General features: G+C 37.7%; 3 protein-coding genes across 6 annotated transcripts in view; 2 read left to right on the top strand and 1 right to left on the bottom strand.

Annotated features, from left to right (window-relative positions):
- LOC306850650 (mitogen-activated protein kinase-binding protein 1-like) overlaps positions 1-6199 on the top strand; it is a 64273-nt gene extending 58074 nt beyond the window's left edge. Inside the window, exons 28-30 of the mRNA XM_079386396.1 lie at positions 115-978; positions 3242-3327; positions 3457-6199. Coding sequence (XP_079242522.1) covers positions 115-978; positions 3242-3327; positions 3457-3711 — 1205 coding nt within the window. The 3' untranslated portion in view covers positions 3712-6199. The remainder of the gene's footprint in view (positions 1-114; positions 979-3241; positions 3328-3456) is intronic.
- LOC306850649 (bifunctional peptidase and (3S)-lysyl hydroxylase Jmjd7-like) lies at positions 5488-9032 on the bottom strand. 2 transcript variants are annotated; one of them, XM_079386394.1, is made up of 8 exons: positions 8758-9032; positions 8252-8405; positions 7913-8166; positions 7762-7818; positions 7025-7120; positions 6826-6899; positions 6551-6710; positions 5488-6423 (listed from the first exon to the last, which is right to left on the bottom strand). In XM_079386394.1, the coding sequence occupies exons 1-8, from the start codon at positions 8804-8806 to the stop codon at positions 6335-6337; spliced, it is 933 nt and encodes a 310-aa protein (XP_079242520.1). In that variant the 5' UTR covers positions 8807-9032; the 3' UTR covers positions 5488-6334. The 2 variants fall into 2 exon arrangements, with proteins under 2 accessions (XP_079242520.1, XP_079242521.1); XM_079386395.1 differs by having other exon boundaries at positions 7913-8186; positions 8758-9013.
- Positions 9033-12372: 3340 nt separating this feature from the next.
- Positions 12373-17858, top strand: LOC306850648 (beclin 1-associated autophagy-related key regulator-like). Of its 3 annotated transcripts, XR_013782424.1 has the most exons (11): positions 12373-12840; positions 13389-13451; positions 13532-13574; positions 13682-13763; positions 13935-14172; positions 14660-14883; positions 15220-15337; positions 15625-15715; positions 15803-15888; positions 16557-17304; positions 17412-17606. XR_013782424.1 is itself a non-coding variant. In XM_079386393.1 (10 exons), the coding sequence occupies exons 1-10, from the start codon at positions 12548-12550 to the stop codon at positions 16852-16854; spliced, it is 1536 nt and encodes a 511-aa protein (XP_079242519.1). In that variant the 5' UTR covers positions 12373-12547; the 3' UTR covers positions 16855-17858. The 3 variants fall into 3 exon arrangements, 2 of the variants coding, with proteins under 2 accessions (XP_079242519.1, XP_079242518.1); XM_079386393.1 differs by having other exon boundaries at positions 16557-17858; XM_079386392.1 differs by having other exon boundaries at positions 14660-14898; positions 16557-17606.
- The last annotated feature ends 519 nt before the right edge of the window (positions 17859-18377 follow it).

Below are 18377 nucleotides of genomic sequence, written 5' to 3'. Positions count from 1 at the left end.
GTGATATGGAGTATTTCACATTTAGGTTTTAGGATATTGTTTTGCATTAGTTCCTCCATGGGGCTTGTCTTCTTTACTCACATTAATCACTTGTTTCCTCCCTCTTCTGATCAGCTGATGCGGTCCAGACATCCAGTCATTCTTCTAAGGAAGTTCATCCACAGCCGCAGACTCCAGACCACCAACAGATGCAAAGACCACGGCGTTCCCTTCCTACCGTCCCGATCATAAGCCCCACGAGTGCCCTGCCAAAGGACATCACCACACCTACCAAATCCAAATCCCGTTCCTACATGAGCCCTACCACTAGCTCTATGGCCAAGATGTCTCGCTCTGTTTCCATGGGTGACAACTTGAATGTGGTAGAGCTAGAAGACACAGGATCTTCAGACCTACGCCGGGGCTCAGACACCTCCCAAAGCAAGCCCACCACTCCTGTTGCCCAGTTTTCATCCCCTAATACTTCGGCATCCCCATTTCCAGGCCCCTCCATGCCTCATGCAGCAGTCATACCCACGCTGAGCACTGGCTCAACTGGAAACGCTTCCTCTAAAGGTCTCCAGGTCAAACTGACTGGCAGTGCTAGACCACTGCTCCATATAGACATTCCTAATCCTCTTCCAGATAAACCCTTGTTATCTTCCTTCTCGCCATGCAGCAAGACCCCCAAACCTGTACAAAAGGAAAAGGAGTCCTCATGTAAAACTCCAATAACTCCCTCTTCAAATCCTGGAGCAGTTCACTTGCCCAACAGCATTGCACAACCGGTCACAACTGTTTGTTTGAGCCCATATGAAACCCCAGACCAGATTGAGCTTAGTATGGTACTTGTTCCCAACCAGACCAAGAATTTAACGGAAGATGAACTCCACTCACACACAGAGCCGAGAAAAGAGGACACCTCCAAGACTGAGTGCCCTCCCATGAGCCGGTGCAGTCTAAGTCTTCTTCAGTCTTCCTCAGGATCTCAAGATTCAGGTTTGCCAGGACATCAGTCTTCCCTTGTTCCATCTTCTGTTCTGCTACGGCTTGGGCTGTCTAAACACTTCTTTACCAAAGGGCTCTGGCCTCTCTCATCCTCTACCTCCTCCATCACATCCTTCATCTCTTCTTCACCCTCTTCACCCATTAACCATTACCACCTGCAGGGTGAGGCATGCTCCTACTAACACTTGCTGTAACGTCTAACCTCTAATCCAGTGGTACTCAACCTTTTAACAGGTCATTTATTTGACATGTATTTTGCTCACTGAAACATTTTCTATCAATCCAAATGGATGATCCTCAAAGCATTAACATGATTTACACAAGTAGAACCTTTTTGGATTAACATCATTTTTTGGAACATTCCTACCAACAAATTATTGACCTCTTCTTTTAGATTTCAAGCCAGGAACAACATAATATTAACTGATAATTTCTAGGGTAGGTTTAGGTTAGGGTAGGGCTAACTAGGAGGGACCACTGTTCTGCAGAGTTTAGCTAATCAAGCTCTTACTAGGCATACTAGAATCTTCCAGGCAGGTGTGTTGAGGCACGTTGGAGCTAAACTGGACAGAGTTTGGACACCTCTGGGTTAGGGCAAGGGTGTCCAAATCTCCTGAGGGCCACTTTCCTGCAGGGTTTAGCTCCATCACACGTGCTCGGAAGTTTCTAGTGATCCAGAAAACCTTGATTAGCTTGTTCAGGTATGTTTAATTAGGGCTACAGATAAATTCTGCTGGAAGGGGCCTCCTTCAGGAACAGGATTGGACACCCATGGGTTACGTCAAGGGTATCCTTCTGATTTTACAGTAGGGCAGTGTTGCCAAGTCCACGGACTAATTTAACACTGTTGCCACGGGTCATTCACATTATAAGTGACCCTAATAATGTGATATTTAGCCCCTGGAATGTGAATTGCACCAGGGGAAACCTACCAAATGCATGTATTTTTAGCCCCCAGAATGCGATTCTTACCCGGGGGGGGAACGAATCCCCCCCCCTTGAAACACGATTGGGCTAGCTTTGGGTAGCAATTGGATGGGCTTTGTTGCAAAAACCTGGCAACTGTGCATTAGAGTTAATATTTTGTTAGGGCAAGGTTATCCAATCCGAAGACTTGCAGTCTGCACGTGTTTTTAACCATTACAGTTTTTTAAGCCGTTGAAATGCAATCAGCAGCGAAAGAGAACTCAGAGAACTTCTGAGCTCCATCAGAGAGGCACATGCACACAAAGATGGTGCTCATAGAGTTTGAGAGTTATTTTTGCCTCTTTATAGTCCTTGAACGGTTAAATACACACACTTGTATGTGTCAAAATGCCCGTCTTTGCAAGTATCCTCTTAAACACAGTAATTTAAGTCCTAAGTGAAAGCAAACCGCTGAGAAAGAAAACATGTGTAACAGTATACTGTATCCGGGCAGCTCCTAAAGTAACATCAGTCTAATATTCCTGCTGTCTGTCATTCATGTTAATCAAACAACAAAAGACAGAAAATCTCTTGCTGTTCTTGACTAAATAACTTTTGTAACTTTAAGAAAAAATATATTTAATTTACAGTGAAGAATATGCAGTGTTTTTATACATTTAATTACTTTATACAATGCATGTAGCATTTCTTATGTTCTACTGTAGTTTTTTGTCCTATTGCTTGTAATTAGTTTTTTTAATTATTATTTAATTGCTGACTGTTTACTTTTCCTCAGTGATTTTTTTTTTTTTTTTTAGGCTAGCATTAAGTTTTTTTATTCTTTGTGATATTGACATGGTGACAAGAATTATGACATTTCTGTGGTATCAAAAAAAAACCTTATTTAAGGCAAAAATAACTATATCATGATATATCGTTGCCGTGAAATAAAAATAAATGTGTCGTGATTTTGGTCATATCGCCCAGCCCTACTCCAGGAGCAAAACTGTACCTGGAACATCATTCCTGCCAACCAGTCATTAACCTCTGGTCTTTTAGGACAAGGTCCTGCAACAATATTCTTATGATTAATCCTTTCCCTCTGGTTTTAATGTTAGGGTTGTTCTTGGTTAATTTGAATGTTGTTCCAGGAACAACGAATGACGTTAATCCATTTCATATTTCTGTAAATCTCTTGTGGTGAGTACCACTGCACAAAATCATTTTCCATGCCTTATAGTTCTGATTTACTTTACTTTGCATGCTCAGTCAAAATTGTATGTTTTTGCTGCTCAGCTCATTTTAAGACACAGTATGACTCTAACAGAGCTCGGTTTCTCCTCTGCAGACACATCTCTCAGTGTGGATTCTTGTAGGCTGGTTGCCAGTGAATTGCAGAGCAGTTTTAAAAGAGCCTCCCACCTCTACAAAATGGTAGGTTATCATTTGGCCACATTCACATGTAATTGTAGAGTAGGCTGCACTTCAGCCCACACGTCGGCCTAAACTGATTTGTGCGGGCGACTTGAATCTAACTTTACATATGTGTGTGTGCTCCTGTAGCTAAGTAACTCTACCGACTCCAGTGAGGAGCAGCAGGAGATGGCACATGTGCTGGCCGAAGCATTTCAGGTGATGAGAGACGAGCTGAATTGCCTGCCACCATGCACTCCTTCAAGATCTCCCAGCACTTGCACTGTGCGCACATTAGCTAACAGTGAAGCAACATTAGGTGACGACAAGACACTTGCCCTTTTAGAGCAGTACTCCAGACTGCTGCTCAGCGCAGTGGAGAAGAGGATGGACAACAAAATCTGATTTCTACATGCACTGTGGCTGCAACAGGATACCAAGCCATGAGACTGCACAGCAGACTCTTTTAAATAGCGAGGAGCTTTTAATAAAGAGATTGAAAAGAAATTCCACTATCCTACCTCCCTGTTTAGCATGCTACTATGGCACCAGCACACCCCTGACTTTTCTCACCTCTTTGTTGTGCCCTGCTACTAAAAACGCATCCAGATAATTTGGCCATCATAACTTTTGAATGACCTACACGGCATCAGGGAGAGTAATTGATTATATGGTTTTGTTAACTGCATGGTACAGTAAAATGGATTCAGTGGTTATATCGTCTTAAAAGACGAATAAGCAATTTTATATGCATACAATATTCTGTCATGTGTAAAAACAAACTGTTGAGAGGAATCTCCAGCAACCACCATTTATTTGAACATCGTGTTTGATATTTTCAGAAATTCTCAGTGCTCTCTTTCGAAGGGACCTGTATCCCTGGAAGTCTTAGCAAGGCAGATTTGTCTCACTTTTACCTTTTATTATGGAATGATTTTTATACTGTATGTTGTGTTTGTGCTGATACTCTCAAGTTGAATTGGGATGTTGGGGTTCATATTTATTCTCATGTGATAGGTCAACGAGTCGCACAGAGGCTCTTCAACATTTGTTTGTTGTATAGTATCGTATCAATGTCCTGATGCCCAGCACAGTCCGTTGGGTGCCAGAGGAAAAATGGGGGAATTTGAAGGATGATTTTGTATTGTTTTATTTGCAGGACTTTTTTTTGTACTTGAATGGTAACTGTCTCATGGATACGGGTGCCTTAATCTCGACCAGCAATTTGCTTGAAGGAATGAATCTGGCATTTGTAATTCAAGCAGGTTATATATCGAAATGATCAGTGATATTTGGATGTTGTCCACCTCTAATTGATTAATATAGGTTGCAGATTGTGACAAAACCAAAACTGCCATAAAAACACTGAACTGAATTGATTGTTCTGGTGACACTGATAGAGTTGCAATAGCCAAGAAGATGTTTTTTTTTTACTTTTGTGCACAAATTATGAGAACGGTTTACAGGTTTTACAAAACTGGTTTTGAAAATACCCTTATCCTGAAAAGCATTTTTACAGAAAAACTTGTTTTCCAATTATGACTTCTTAAAGGTGTTTTATTGTTATGTGATGTGCTCTGTTATTTTCCCAAGAGCTAAACAAAACAGTCACTCTGTATTCCACAGTCTTTCCCACAATCCATTGCTAACTAGGTTGAGGTGCTCTCTGACCTCTGCTTGAAACAACTCTTCTTTTTCCGTGATAATATTGATAATGTACAGTAAGGCACTTTTTTGTCATTAAGCTTAATTCAAAATGATGGCGTAACATGTTAAGTGTACTGTAACTTCTTATATAGATGAACCTGCACATGTTTTATAGTGTCCAACTCTTCTACTGATACAAATCTAAGCTAAAGCACGATTTTGGGAGCTTAAAATATTTTTTTGTCGACAGGACAAATTAGCAGTCTTTGATCGCTTAAGTTGATGCCGTCAGTGGTGACCAAAGACTTATATCATAGAGCCTGACATAAAATACAGTCGACATGGCTTTTTCTCACAGGTGTCATATTGTACGATCTGACATTAAAATAAAATAAAAAAAAGTTGCAGTGTTCACCCCGCTTAAGTCAGCACAGCAACTAGTTCAGCTGCAACTTGCCTGGTGTCTGAGATGCATAAATTGTATTTATTGTCTTGATGCTTAGTTCCACCTCTATCACATTCTCTTGTACTTTTGGTACAAATTTATTAACAATGAAAGATGCAAAATGTGCAATTGCAACAATAATGCTAATTTTTACGCAACTGTTACATACCCCTTTTCACCAATGGCAGATTGCACTGGCAGTCTTGTAGTAAAATAGATTTATTTACACATTATTGTATGCAACTCTTATTTGCCATCTCATGACAAGTTCTATGGCTTTAAGCAAGACTGAAAATGCATGAGATGAAAAATTATATATAACGTGAGCCCAAACAGATTTGATTTAGCTAGCTAGTGGGCTAGTGATGTAGCAGAAGTGAAAACCGTACAGTAGGACTGCATCAGTAACAAAAGTACTGTGTGGGAATCAGCATGAATACTCTACAAATGCATGAAGAAAGGCAGAATTTAGGGTTGGCTCTCTCCCTGAACTAGAATGCATGGTTGTATGCTTGACCTGCTCCTCATGAACAATCATACAAACCTTCCGCTTTCAGCGCTATCTCTGTGGTGACCAGCTCTGCTTTCATCTAACCTATTGTCAATTGATCAAGATGTATTCTAGCATTACAGATGGACCAGTGCTCTCGAAGACTGTTTCTTTTTGGAAACTTGTGACGTTGTCTTACCTTTTGCTCCAAACCGAAGTCAAGTGTTTCTATTCTCAGTGTTTATACAATCTGTCACCTGAAATCTTTCTCAGAGAACTTAAAACAAATAAAACTGTATTTATTACATGTTAAACTGCATTGTTTATTGCAATATATATTCTATATCATGAAAAATGTACATGCATATCTCATGAAGTCTCCAAATGTAAAGCCAGCAGCTGTTGATAATCGATTATATCAACCAAATCTTCACCTTTGAACAGTCTCACGGTGATCCAACAGTGTTTGTCAAGGACTCCACAAGCTGGAAGTAATTGTACTTGATGTCATATTCCATGTCATACCAGAAATTCACTGTCAAGACAAAAAGAGCAGTTTTATTCATGATTAGTTTCATTGTAGGACGTAAGTAAAGTACAGAACAGAATTTGCAAGCCACGTCGGTATTGTTTGTAATATTATTGGCGGTCAAATCACCAACCCGCTATGCAGCCATGAGACTGTCTAACGTGGTGGAACCACAGGGAGGGCAGGTACAACATCTCTCCAGCTTTCACAGTGCAGAGCAGAGGTTTAGCCAGCCTGTAAGAGGGAAATCGTTCATAATCTGGGTTCAGGGGGTCTAGAGGGATCCAGGGCACCTGAAAGATTGCAGATTATTTTTTTTAAATGTATTTATAACATGCATAATCATAAAATGAATGTAAGATATACAACTGCATTTTTAATAAGCATTTATGAATTATATGAACTCACTTTGGTTGAATCTTCCTCATCTACTATTTCAAAGTTGCCATCTTTCTGTCTGTATGTCGCTGGCTGGTAGAGCTCTATGTTGAGGAAATAATACACAATGCCAATAGATAGTCCAGAGGCCATTTTCTTGTTAAAAAGCATTCAGTTTTCAAACTAAACAAGAAAAATAAAACAGATGGATAAAGAAACAACTTCTTACCATACGGTATGAAAGGTCTATCAGTCGGCGGAAGCAAAATAAACTCTTTCTGCCCAGAGATCACACAGTACAGGTTCTCATAATGATCTTTATGCACTACAGAGAAAAAAAATGGTGTTCGCTCACAAAAATGTGTGTTTAAAGTAGTGCTGTCAAACGATTAATCGCGATTTATCGCATCCAAAATAAGTTTTTGTTTACACAATATATGTATGTTTATTGTGTATGTTTATTATGTATATATAAATACACATACAGTATATATTTTGAAAATATTTACATGTATATACATTTATAATCTTATATTAATTATATGTAATATATAAACAACACATTTTCTTAAATATATACATTCCATGTGTTTGTGTTTATATAAACATAAGAAATATACACAGTACACACACACACACATATATTATGTAAACAAAAACTTTTATTTTGGATGCGATTCATCTTTTGACAGCAGTGGCTTTCAAACTTTTTGACTACATTGCCCCCTTTTGTCCACAACTATATTTAAAGGCCTGTGGATACATGGATATGGAAGGGTAAGTATTATAAAAAAATATTTTTTACTCACAAGTTCTACTCAATAACATATTTTTTGAGCTTGGCCTAGAAAAATGTATATTCCTTATTAAAATGCCCATGTCGTTTTACAATGCTTGTTTTGGTCCGCTGGTTTAAAGTTATTCAAACAATATTTTATGTTTAAGAACAAATGAAGACAGACTCACTCGATGTGACAGCGCCTTCCTCCCCAAGCCAGAAATTTACAGCATCAGGCTGTTTTCCTAAATGATAAAAATCCACATTTCACATTATTCAGCCATTCTCCAATCAAATGCACATCCAAGTAGATACTGAATGCAAAATGTGTGGACTTACCAAGAGCTTCACTCATCCAGGGGATGTGAGTCTGTACATCTCCCGTCAGCTCCGGTAACTCCTCAGTCAGATTTGAGCATTGCTTCTGAACGTAAAACACACCACTGCTCTTCACCTTCTCCTCAATGATATCCAGCAGAGAGCTAAAGGTCATCTGACGCTCCTCTGGCATCACAAAGCGATCCCCGTTCACAGCATCTGCATATCCGTTTGGAGTGACAGCCACACTGATGACTTTGGAGCCAACTTTCTCTCTGCACAAATATGATAAAAACTATTTAGGGAGTAAACTTTAAACATTAGAACTCTCAGGCTGATCTGATCATCTGATTGGCTCACCTGAGATATGTGGGGTTCCATTTAGACAAAGCTGGCCAATCACTGAAGGCATTGCGAATGATGCAGGGCTTGTTGGGACCAATCCAGTCACGATAAAACTGAAGTGGAGAGAGGGGCCCGTCCAAGTATGGCACTGCATCATTAAGATAAAGCTCTAAGGAAGAAAAGACAACGATATCACTGATATAAGCCTTTACAAGTATTATATCTTGCTTATGTTTTTAACCTCATGCCAAAACAACAATTTTTGCACACAACCTTACAGTAACATTGTTTTTGTAACAATTAAGCCCAATTTTAACATACTTCTTTTAATTTTGAGGTAAGGTATGATATGAAAATATGACATGTTATGGTGCAGAAGATATTTGTTTTTCTATTGCACCAAAATATATCATTTAACATGATTGTAAATATTCTATTGCATGAAAATTATCGATATATATTTTTTATTGTCATATGAATGATTATTGTAAGTGTTCAAATGTTAATAGACAGTAACTCACCCCGAGCTTCTTTAGGAAGATTTCTCAAGCATTCTTTAACTGCATCCATAACACTATCCACATGTTTCTACAAAACTAATACTGACTGGTGACTTTCACAAGCCTCCGTCAGCTTAAAATACTCATAATATACTTTCCTCCTATGCATGCCAACCTATTCATGCTATACAATGAACTATTAATGTTTTAAAATAATAAGAGACAGCACACATGCAGACTTCACATGTTTAACAGTGTTGTTTAATGTTAAGAGTTTGTCTTCCGCTCATGCGCATAAGTGACTGTTTACAGCGTTGTCTCTGTCTCCCTCTACTGGCCGGGAACTGCACTTCAGGAAATATATATTTATTTATGTTTTTAAAGTAACGTTGTGTTATTTGGTTAGCGCAAAATGCAACAAAATATATATTTAGTTATTTTTTTATTTATTTAGAGTTCACTAAAGAGAACTAACTCCTTAGTTTTGATGACCTTTGATGACCAAATGAAGTCTTTGTTAGCTGAAAACATAATCAATCTTATCGAGATGCACTCAAGTCTGCATGTTCTTATAACAAATTGAGTAATTATAAACAACAAAATCAACATATTTAAGAGGAAATATCAAACATTTGAAACCTTACTACGGAAATGGAAAAAATTGACAAATTAATAAAATTAAATATTTCAAATTAAATTAAAATACGAATAAAATATTGCTATACAATTTAAAATGTTAACAATGTATTTAAATTATTTATTATTTTTTTTAAAGAGAGTTCAGGCATCATCCCGCAATTACAGTAAGGCATTTTATGGAAAAAATGGGAAGTATGTGTATCCGGGATTCTTTTTAACATCTTATGGCATCATATATGCCCAGAACTTTATTTCAAACATTGCTACATTCTTAAAAACAAAAGTTCTTTATTGGGTCCCACGAAGAACCTTTTAACATCTGTGCAACCTTTCAATTCCACAAAAACTTCTTTATAATTGAAAAAGGTTTGATTATATAAAGGTTAGATTATTACAATGTGCTTCACACTAAGAAAAAAATATTCTTTTAGGAACTTTTCACCTAAAGATTCTTTGGGGAACCAAAAATGGTTCTTCTATGACATCACTATACAAATTTTGGAAGCTTTATTTTTAAGAGTGTAAAATGCTTTAACTCCATGATTTAAGTAAACCACATGTCTGTAGTAAGTTAGTTACAATAGAATCCTTTGCACTTCTTTACATATAGAGTGATTACTTTTGAACCACCAGCCATTGACTCCTAATTTTGTATACTATATTTCCAAACCTGTTCATATTCAGCTCTGGGAAAATGGTCTGCACTGGGGCCAAGAGTTATACATAATATATATTCAGAACTCTAACTATAATGCATTAGGGTAGCACAACTGTAAAATAGATCAACTTAGCTCTATGTTAGTCTCACATGTGTCTTTTACCCTATATTTGCCTTTCCCTTTGTTTATCTTTCCAAGCAGTGAGGAGCAATCTCGCCTTGCTGCACGGAAATATGCCTGGGTGGTACAGAAACTTGGTTTCCCTGCCAAATTCCTTGACTTCAAAATCCAAAACATGGTTGGAAGTTGTGACGTCTGCTTTCCTATCCGCTTAGAAGGCCTGGTCCTCACTCACGAACAGTTCAGCAGGTCTGGACAGGCATCTGTCTGTCTGTCATAATTAAGTTTGATGGTTACTGGCCCACAATATAAGTGGCCTTGGAACATCTGTCTTTAACCATTTTACCCCTCCAGCTATGAGCCAGAGTTGTTTCCTGGATTGATATATCACATGGTGAAGCCACGTATTGTGCTGCTGATTTTTGTGTCTGGAAATGTTGTGCTCACAGGTATAGTCTGATTCACTAATCTAATCTCACATAGTCCAAATTTAAAGCACTAGTTCACCCAAAAATGCAAATTAGCTGAAAATGTACTCGCCCTCAGGCCATCCAAGAGTTTGTTTCTTCATTGGAACAGATTTGGAAATATTTAGCATTATATGATTAATTGCTCACCAATGGATCCTCTGCAGTGAATGGGTGCCGTCAGAATGAGAGCCTAAAAAACATGCTGGAAAAAACATCACAATAATCTACAAGTAAACCACATGGCTCCAATTCATCAATTAACATCTTTGAAGTAAACAAATCTCCAAATCATAAGCAAATTTTCATTTCTGGGGAACTATTCCAAGTATTGCATCGTAATTGTTTGGTAAAACTCATTCTCTTCATGTTATTATGGTTTTTAGGTGCGAAAGAGCGGTCAGAGATCTATGAAGCCTATTCAAATTCAATATTTACCCATCCTGAAAGGGTTCAGCAAGCAGTAGAAATGCTGGACTTACATGTGCTGCATGTCTATAACGATGTGCCTCGTATCCATATATGAGTGGTGCTTGAAAGGTTTGAATGCAATAATTTAATCTAAATTTTTGTTATTGCGCTTTGTTTAATGTCTTTGTTTACTTTGTGTTGTCTACATTAGTGAGGGTTGCTGAAATAACAGAGCATACCAGAGCTTACTGTGAAAAGTAAATGTTTTGTTAAAATATTCAGCTTTGCCTTATGTGGGCTCTCATATGGAGACATGTCCACTTGGGTTATGACTATGTTTTGTCCCTTTTGTACATGTTGAACTGATATTTGCTGATGCAGGTAAATAAACTTTGAAAACTTCTCTTTTTCAGAACCAGTGAAATGATATTAAGCTTTATTTCCTATATATATCTTTATATAGCTTGTGAAAAGTACTCCAAAATTCTTTACTTGCAAGTTTTTTTGTTTGTTTTTTACTGTTTTCAATATGTGTGTGTGTGTGTGTGTGTGTGTGTGTGTGTGTGTGTGTGTGTGTGCGTGCATGTTTATGTGGTTTATGAGGACACAAATTTGTATAATGACATGGGTATGACAGAGGTGTTACAATATGAAGGTGGGTTATGAGGACACTGCCTATGTCCCCGTAATTCAAAAGGCTTAAAACACATACTAAATGGTGTTTTTTTGAACATCTAAAAATGCACAAAGTTTCCTGTGAGGGCTAAGTTTAGGTGTAGGGTTGGTGTAGGGCAATAGCACACACAGTTTGTTCAGTATAAAAACCATTACGCCTATGGAGAGTCCCCATAAACCACAAAAACCAACATGTGTGTGTGTGTGTGTGTGTGTACTTATGCTACATTGTGGGGAACAAATGTCCCCAAAAGGATAGTAAAACCTGAATTTTTTGACATTGTGAGGGGAGAAAAATTATTAAAAATAGTAAATGATGTTTATCTGAAAGTGTAACAATGGTTTTCTGTAAAGGGTAGGTGTTGGGTTAGGGGATAGAAAGTATTGTTTGGTCAGTATAAAAGTAATAGAAGTCTATGGAACGTCCCCACAATTCACAGAAACAAACGTGTATGTATGTTTTCATGTATATCCAAGAATAAAATGTAAGAAGAAATATGAAAACGTACACCAAACGAAGGGGACCTATACTATTTTGATTTTACAATAACTTAAAATATCATCTTTTACTATGGTGTTTAAGATCCATGGTATTGATTGATGGTATTTAGAAATATATTTAGAAATATAATTTTGTAAGACACCCCACACGTGACAAAACATACACAAACAACATACGTCACGTGGTGCGTAGGGCAGGCAGCCATTGCACTCAGCTGGGCATAGAGACCTTAGGACCAGAACTACTGGTTATATTTTCATATTTCTGACCACAGATCATGTAAAACTCACAGCGACCGTTTCTAAGGGACTTCTGTTCTTAATAGAGCCTGTGTCATCATGGCTTGTCCCTTACCAGGCGAATCCCGGGCTTTGGGGCCTGGTGAAGATCATCCGGAATCTTCATCAGAGACCCGGGCGCCCGTTCGACCCCAGCCGCCTCAGCAGCACCATCAGCCGGCGTGCGTGAACGCTGCTGCCGCGGTCATGGTGGAGGCTCTGGATGATGCAGAGGGGCTCTTTGTAGCCGTGGAGAGATGTCCGCTCTGCAACACGGCCAGACGCAGACTGACCTGCGCCCGCTGCATTCAGAACGGCGATTTCGTGTATTTTGACGGGAGAAATCCAGAGAGGTGTGTTTAATTATTTTATTATTATTATTATTTACACTGTATGCTAACACAACTCACGCTAGCATGCTAACAGTTTTCAGATTTATCGAGCTGTTTCACATATATTTATTTTATTTAAGCATAAGTTCCCTCTTGATTTGAAGTGTTTTCGGCGTTAATATGCGTTTTGTGAACAGGTTAGATAGAATTTAGCTAATTCATGGCCCTCTAATGTCAAGTTGCTAAATGCTAACTCTGTAAACAAACTATCAGATAACAAAGAAAGACGTTTACGTTTCTTCGTCCTTGTTCTTTTCTTGACACAAGTCAGTGATTAAATACATTAAATACACGATTAAAAGTGTTGTCGTGGCTTGTTTTAGTTTTGTAAAGAAACTTTGTGGCAGTTTTTGATATGCTAATGTGTGGACTTGGTTAGCTTTAGCTGAGTCACATTGCTAAATGTAACAATATCATAATAATTATGTATATATATATGTGTGTGTGTGTGTGTGTGTATATATAGCAAGTGAAATGTGTTTTACTCACTATATTGTTCTTGCCATCAGGTATTCAGAAAAGCTTGAAAGACTACAAAAGCTCAAAAATGAAAAGGAGAATCTTCAGCAGAGGTATTATATTAGCATTGTGTAATGCATAAATCAACATTATTCACAGATAATACCCAGTCTGAATTTTCCTTTTGTTTCAGAGTCATCAAAGCCATGGACAAGAAGGTCCAAGCAGATCAGCTTGTAAGTATTTTTAAGTGCTTGATTTTAAAGTTAAAGGATGAGAAATTATATAAGCCTGTTTTTAAGAAAGTTCTCACAATAATGGTTTTGTATTTTGTTTAACACAGAGGTGGAAAATCATGTCATGCAAGATGAAAATCCAGCAACTCAAAGAGGCCATCTGTACCGGCAATGAAGAAGTGAAGAGTGGTGAGTATCACAACAAAAAAGATCCCAAGAGAAAAGTGCGTAAACATGCATTAATCCCATTGAGCTACTATGTGAGGTTTTTCTTGATTGTTCTTTCAAAAGAAAAGGTTAAACAATAAAAATAGCAATTTGTTGTTTGATGTCTTGGCTGTTTCTTTTTCTACACCTTAGGGAGGGAGCTGTTATTGCGTTCCCAGGAGGAAGGGCAGCGACTGCAGCGTAGGGCCAGCCGACATCAGGAAAAGAGGGACAAAATTAAGCGACATAACCAACGTCTAGGCGAGCTCCTGGAGAAGAGATCCAAAGAGCTGCAGGTGAGGCTGGAGGTCCTGGCTGAAGTGCGGAGAGAGCACATCCTGGAGCTCACCACTCACATCTTCAACATCCAGGAAGAGAAGCAGGGCAGCAGGTCAGAGCAGAGCAGATGACCATAAACATATTCTAATGAACATTAAAAATACACATGAACATACACTACACATGGCCTTGGATGAATAGTTTAACTGAGCTTGTTGCAATGAATTCTATAATCGTAAACTAACTTAGATTTTGTGTGAGAACTTCTTAACTTGTAAGACAGCATAATTTTGCTGCTTGCTTAGTAGAACAGCCTTAATGTGGGGATTGATAGAGCCTTTTTTTGTTGAAAGAAATGAATAGCTTTATTTGTTATTCACAGAATTGACAGTAAGGTCATTTTTAAAAATTGAAATTTTGTACATCAACACTGACTCAGTAATGGCTGCCATCACAGGAATAAAGTACATATATAAAATTTTCAAATATATTTATTTAAAAAAAAAATCTATTTTATTATTTGTTCATATAGATTCAGACAAAACAGTTATTTTAAATTGTAATAATTTTTCACAATCTGAAGTATTTCTGGCCTGCAGGGACCCAGCAGAGGCTGAGAATGACCTTGCTCTGACCTCCAGCACCGTCAGTGAACTCGCAGAGGCGAGGCGAATCACCTACAGCTCAGGCCGCTGGATCTGGGACGATCAGAGCGGAGAAACGAGCATCAGTATCACTGGGCCACACGTCACACTTCCTAGTAATGGAGACTGCTCAGCCTATTACAGCTGGGTGGAGGAGAAGAGTGGAAATCAGGGGCCAGGTACAGAACTCATGGGTAATTAGCTACTGTACATCTAAAACATTAAATCCATTTTAGAGCTATAATCTAAAGAAAACTTTAAAAGCTTTATATGGGTTTTTAAAATGGGTTTTATATATGTTGCTCACCGTGAAAATAGTCAAGGATTCTGGAATGGCGTTAAAACACCAACCATCCAACCGATTGATATTTCTCAGTGCAGTGATAGTTAACTAAATATATGTTTACATCCTTTCAAAATGCAGTACATTCAGTTTTAATGCTTTCTGTTCCTCTTTAAATGAAAGAAAATATTTGACACATTCATTTTACAGAATCGTTTATTTTCTTATGTAGAGTTGGACCACATCAACCCGGCACACACCATCAGTGCCGCCCTCTGCTATACTACACAGCTCATCAATATCCTGTCTCATATTCTTGATGTCAGCCTTCCGAAAAAATTGTGCAACAGGTTACAGCTGCATGTTAATTGTCTATTATAGTTTTTATTATTATTTAGAATTTTTTTTCTATTTTAATTTTACTTAACATTTTAGTAATTTTGTAATTTTGATACTTCTTTTTTTTTTGGTTTGTTTTTAAAATGTCTATATTGTTATTTATAAATTTATTTTTCGCATTAAGTTAAATTAAAATGATAAATATTGCCCTGACAACTAGCTGAAACAAGTTTGTTTTCTTTAAGTATTTATTATAATATAAACATATGTCCTATATTCTGTTTTGTCTTTTGTACAGTGAGTTCTGCGGTGATAATCTGACCCGCTACCGATTCACCCGTGCCGTAAACAAACTCAACACCAACAACCTGCACCTCTGCTTCTCACAGGTAAATTCTTCTCAAAGCTGAGACCGCTCTGATCTGAGAAGTCATATTCTGATCTCACGCCTCATGTTTATGCTTGATTCTTCTTAGCATGTTGACAGTGAGCTGCTTCATCCTCACCACACTTTGAGGAATATAATGTTTCTGGTGTCTCCAGCAAACAAGAAACTTGGCAGGTGAGAAATTATATTGTTCTGTTCCTTAGTGAAACAATTTACTTTTATATTGTCTATTATGTATGTTACAGCCCATTATTTATGATCCAAATAAATTCCAATAGATAAAATCAAGTGTTGTCTTAATTATTTGCTGGTGAGTTTTTATTCACTCCCTGTATTATTATTTTTTTCCACCACTGTTTAAAAACGTTGGGGTTAGTAGGATTTGTTGTTGTTGTTCAGAAAGGACACTTTAAATTGATCAAAAGTGACAGTAAAGACTTATAATCTAATTCAAATAAATTGTTCTTTGAACTTTATATTAATCAAAGAATCCTAAAAAAAATGTAACATGGTTTTAACATCAATAATAATAAATGTTTCTTGAGCAGCAAGTCGGCATATTAGAATGATTTCTGAAGGATCATGTGACACTTAAGACTGGAGCAATGCTGAAAATTCAGCTTTGCATCACAGGAATATATTTTTAAATAAAAATGTTGTTTCAAATTGTTGTAATAATTCACAATATTATTGTTTTTACAAATAAATGCAGCCTTGGTGAACATATGAGACAAAAAACATTTTAAAAAAAAAAACTTGCCGACCCCAAACTTTTGAATGGTAGTACAAGTCATATAATGGAAAACTAATGTTTTGCAAACATTTCCACTCTTGTTCACTAGAACCGGGCCGTTTGAGGTGAGCGCTGACTTGGAAGACTCTATGGAGTTTGTGGAGCCAGAGGCGGCTGGACCGGCGGAGGAGAGCGGAGACGAGGCTGTGACGGATGAAGAAACAGACTTGGGCACAGATTGGGAGACGGTTCCAAGCCCTCGCTTCTGTGACATCCCTTCCCAGCCTATGGATCTGTCCCAGAGCGGCATGCAGGCGTCCCAGCCAGTTGGTAATGCAGGGGGCATGATCTCCTCTGCGGCTGCGTCTGTCACGTCCTGGTTCCTCACCTACACCGGGCAGCGCTGATACCTGGTGGATGTGGGGGTGGTTCAACCGGTTAGACCTATGCAAACACCCCATTACTGTCATCCTCACTTATGTCAGCTTGGCCATTGGGAGAAATAAAGGGAAGTTTCATCTAACTGCTCATACTGAATAAATGTGTGGTAGAAACCAGAGTGAAGCATGTGATCTGGAGAAGCAACTCTTGTGTGGTTTTATTGCAGGACGGAAGAGTAGTGAACTACTTTTGCAGTTCTGATCTTTTGTAGCTCACGTTATACTGTAGACACCAGTCAACTTTATCCAGTGTACATCGCCAAATATTTTTGTTTGCTCATCGGTGCAGAAATTGTACATTCAAAGCATCGCTTGGACAGACTTTGCTTTTAGAGTTTGTTTGATGGATTGCAACTTTTCACCAGCTCTTCAAAGAACCATACTCTATAAATTTTGCTGGACTTGTCTGAGAGAATGGTAAATATTATCGGTGTGTCTTGTTTTATTAGATTATAAATTTACAAGAGGAATTGTATTTTATGGACAAATAATTTTTTCCCTTTATATTTCCTCAACCGCTGCAGAAATATCCTGCTTTGTTATCCATTGGGAGAGAGGCTGGCTGTCTATTTGCTCTTAGGATTTATGTACAAGTTTATTTTTTCACCAACTTTAGTTGTTGAAAAAAAAATACATATTTACTAAGTTTCATTGTAGAAATGTTTTATTTGTATTAGCAGACGACTTCAATTATTAAACAGAATACCTCTCTGAAATGCAATAGGAACTGAAGCATTATTCCTGTATACACAGAGTTTGAAAATTAATTGTTTAAATATGTAGTATATGGTCTCAATTCCATGATATTTCTACTCTCCTACAAGACATAAAAGCAAAAGTCAAGTATGTGAGTACATTTCAAACCCTAGGGTTTTCACCTACAATGTTTTATATATTTTTAAATTTGACAAGTTTAAAGGCGTTAAAGGAAAGTTAAATGTGGACCAAATATTAAAGAAGTGAATAAGACTTAGTGATGTAGATTAACATGAATTGAAGATTAATCGTTTTAAGAAAAATGGGTTCTATATATTATCCACTGTGTTGAGACAAGTGGAATACTCTCAAGTTGAGATATTTTCTTTTGCAGAATATCTAACACGGGTGAGAAATACATTTTTGCACAGGGTATTTCCATTATTTGTAACAAAACTGTAGTGATACTACCCTCCATACCAACATGCATTAGTATGCGCAAGACCTGTGTGTCAAAAATTCCAGGGTGTCTAACATTTAAGCTTTTTTTAAATCATGATTTGAAAGTACTAACAAAGGCAGGCAGTTTTAAACAATTTACTGCCAGCTAACTTAAATCCAAGGTTTGACCCACTTATTCTCCATTGGAAACTAAACTTTTTATTGCTCAGTAACATCTTCCACTCAGGAATGTGCACTTGAAGCATAAGAACCAAAATGAAAGCTAATGGATCCAAAGTTTGGTAATTAAATCTCAGGACTGATGTGGATTTTTAATAATAGATTTAAGTACT

The sequence above is a fragment of the Barbus barbus genome, assembly GCF_936440315.1.
Source record: "Barbus barbus genome assembly, chromosome: 30".
NCBI lineage: Eukaryota > Metazoa > Chordata > Actinopteri > Cypriniformes > Cyprinidae > Barbus > Barbus barbus.
The sequence above is the reverse complement of the archived record's forward strand: the minus strand, read 5'-3'. Positions and strand labels throughout refer to the sequence as shown.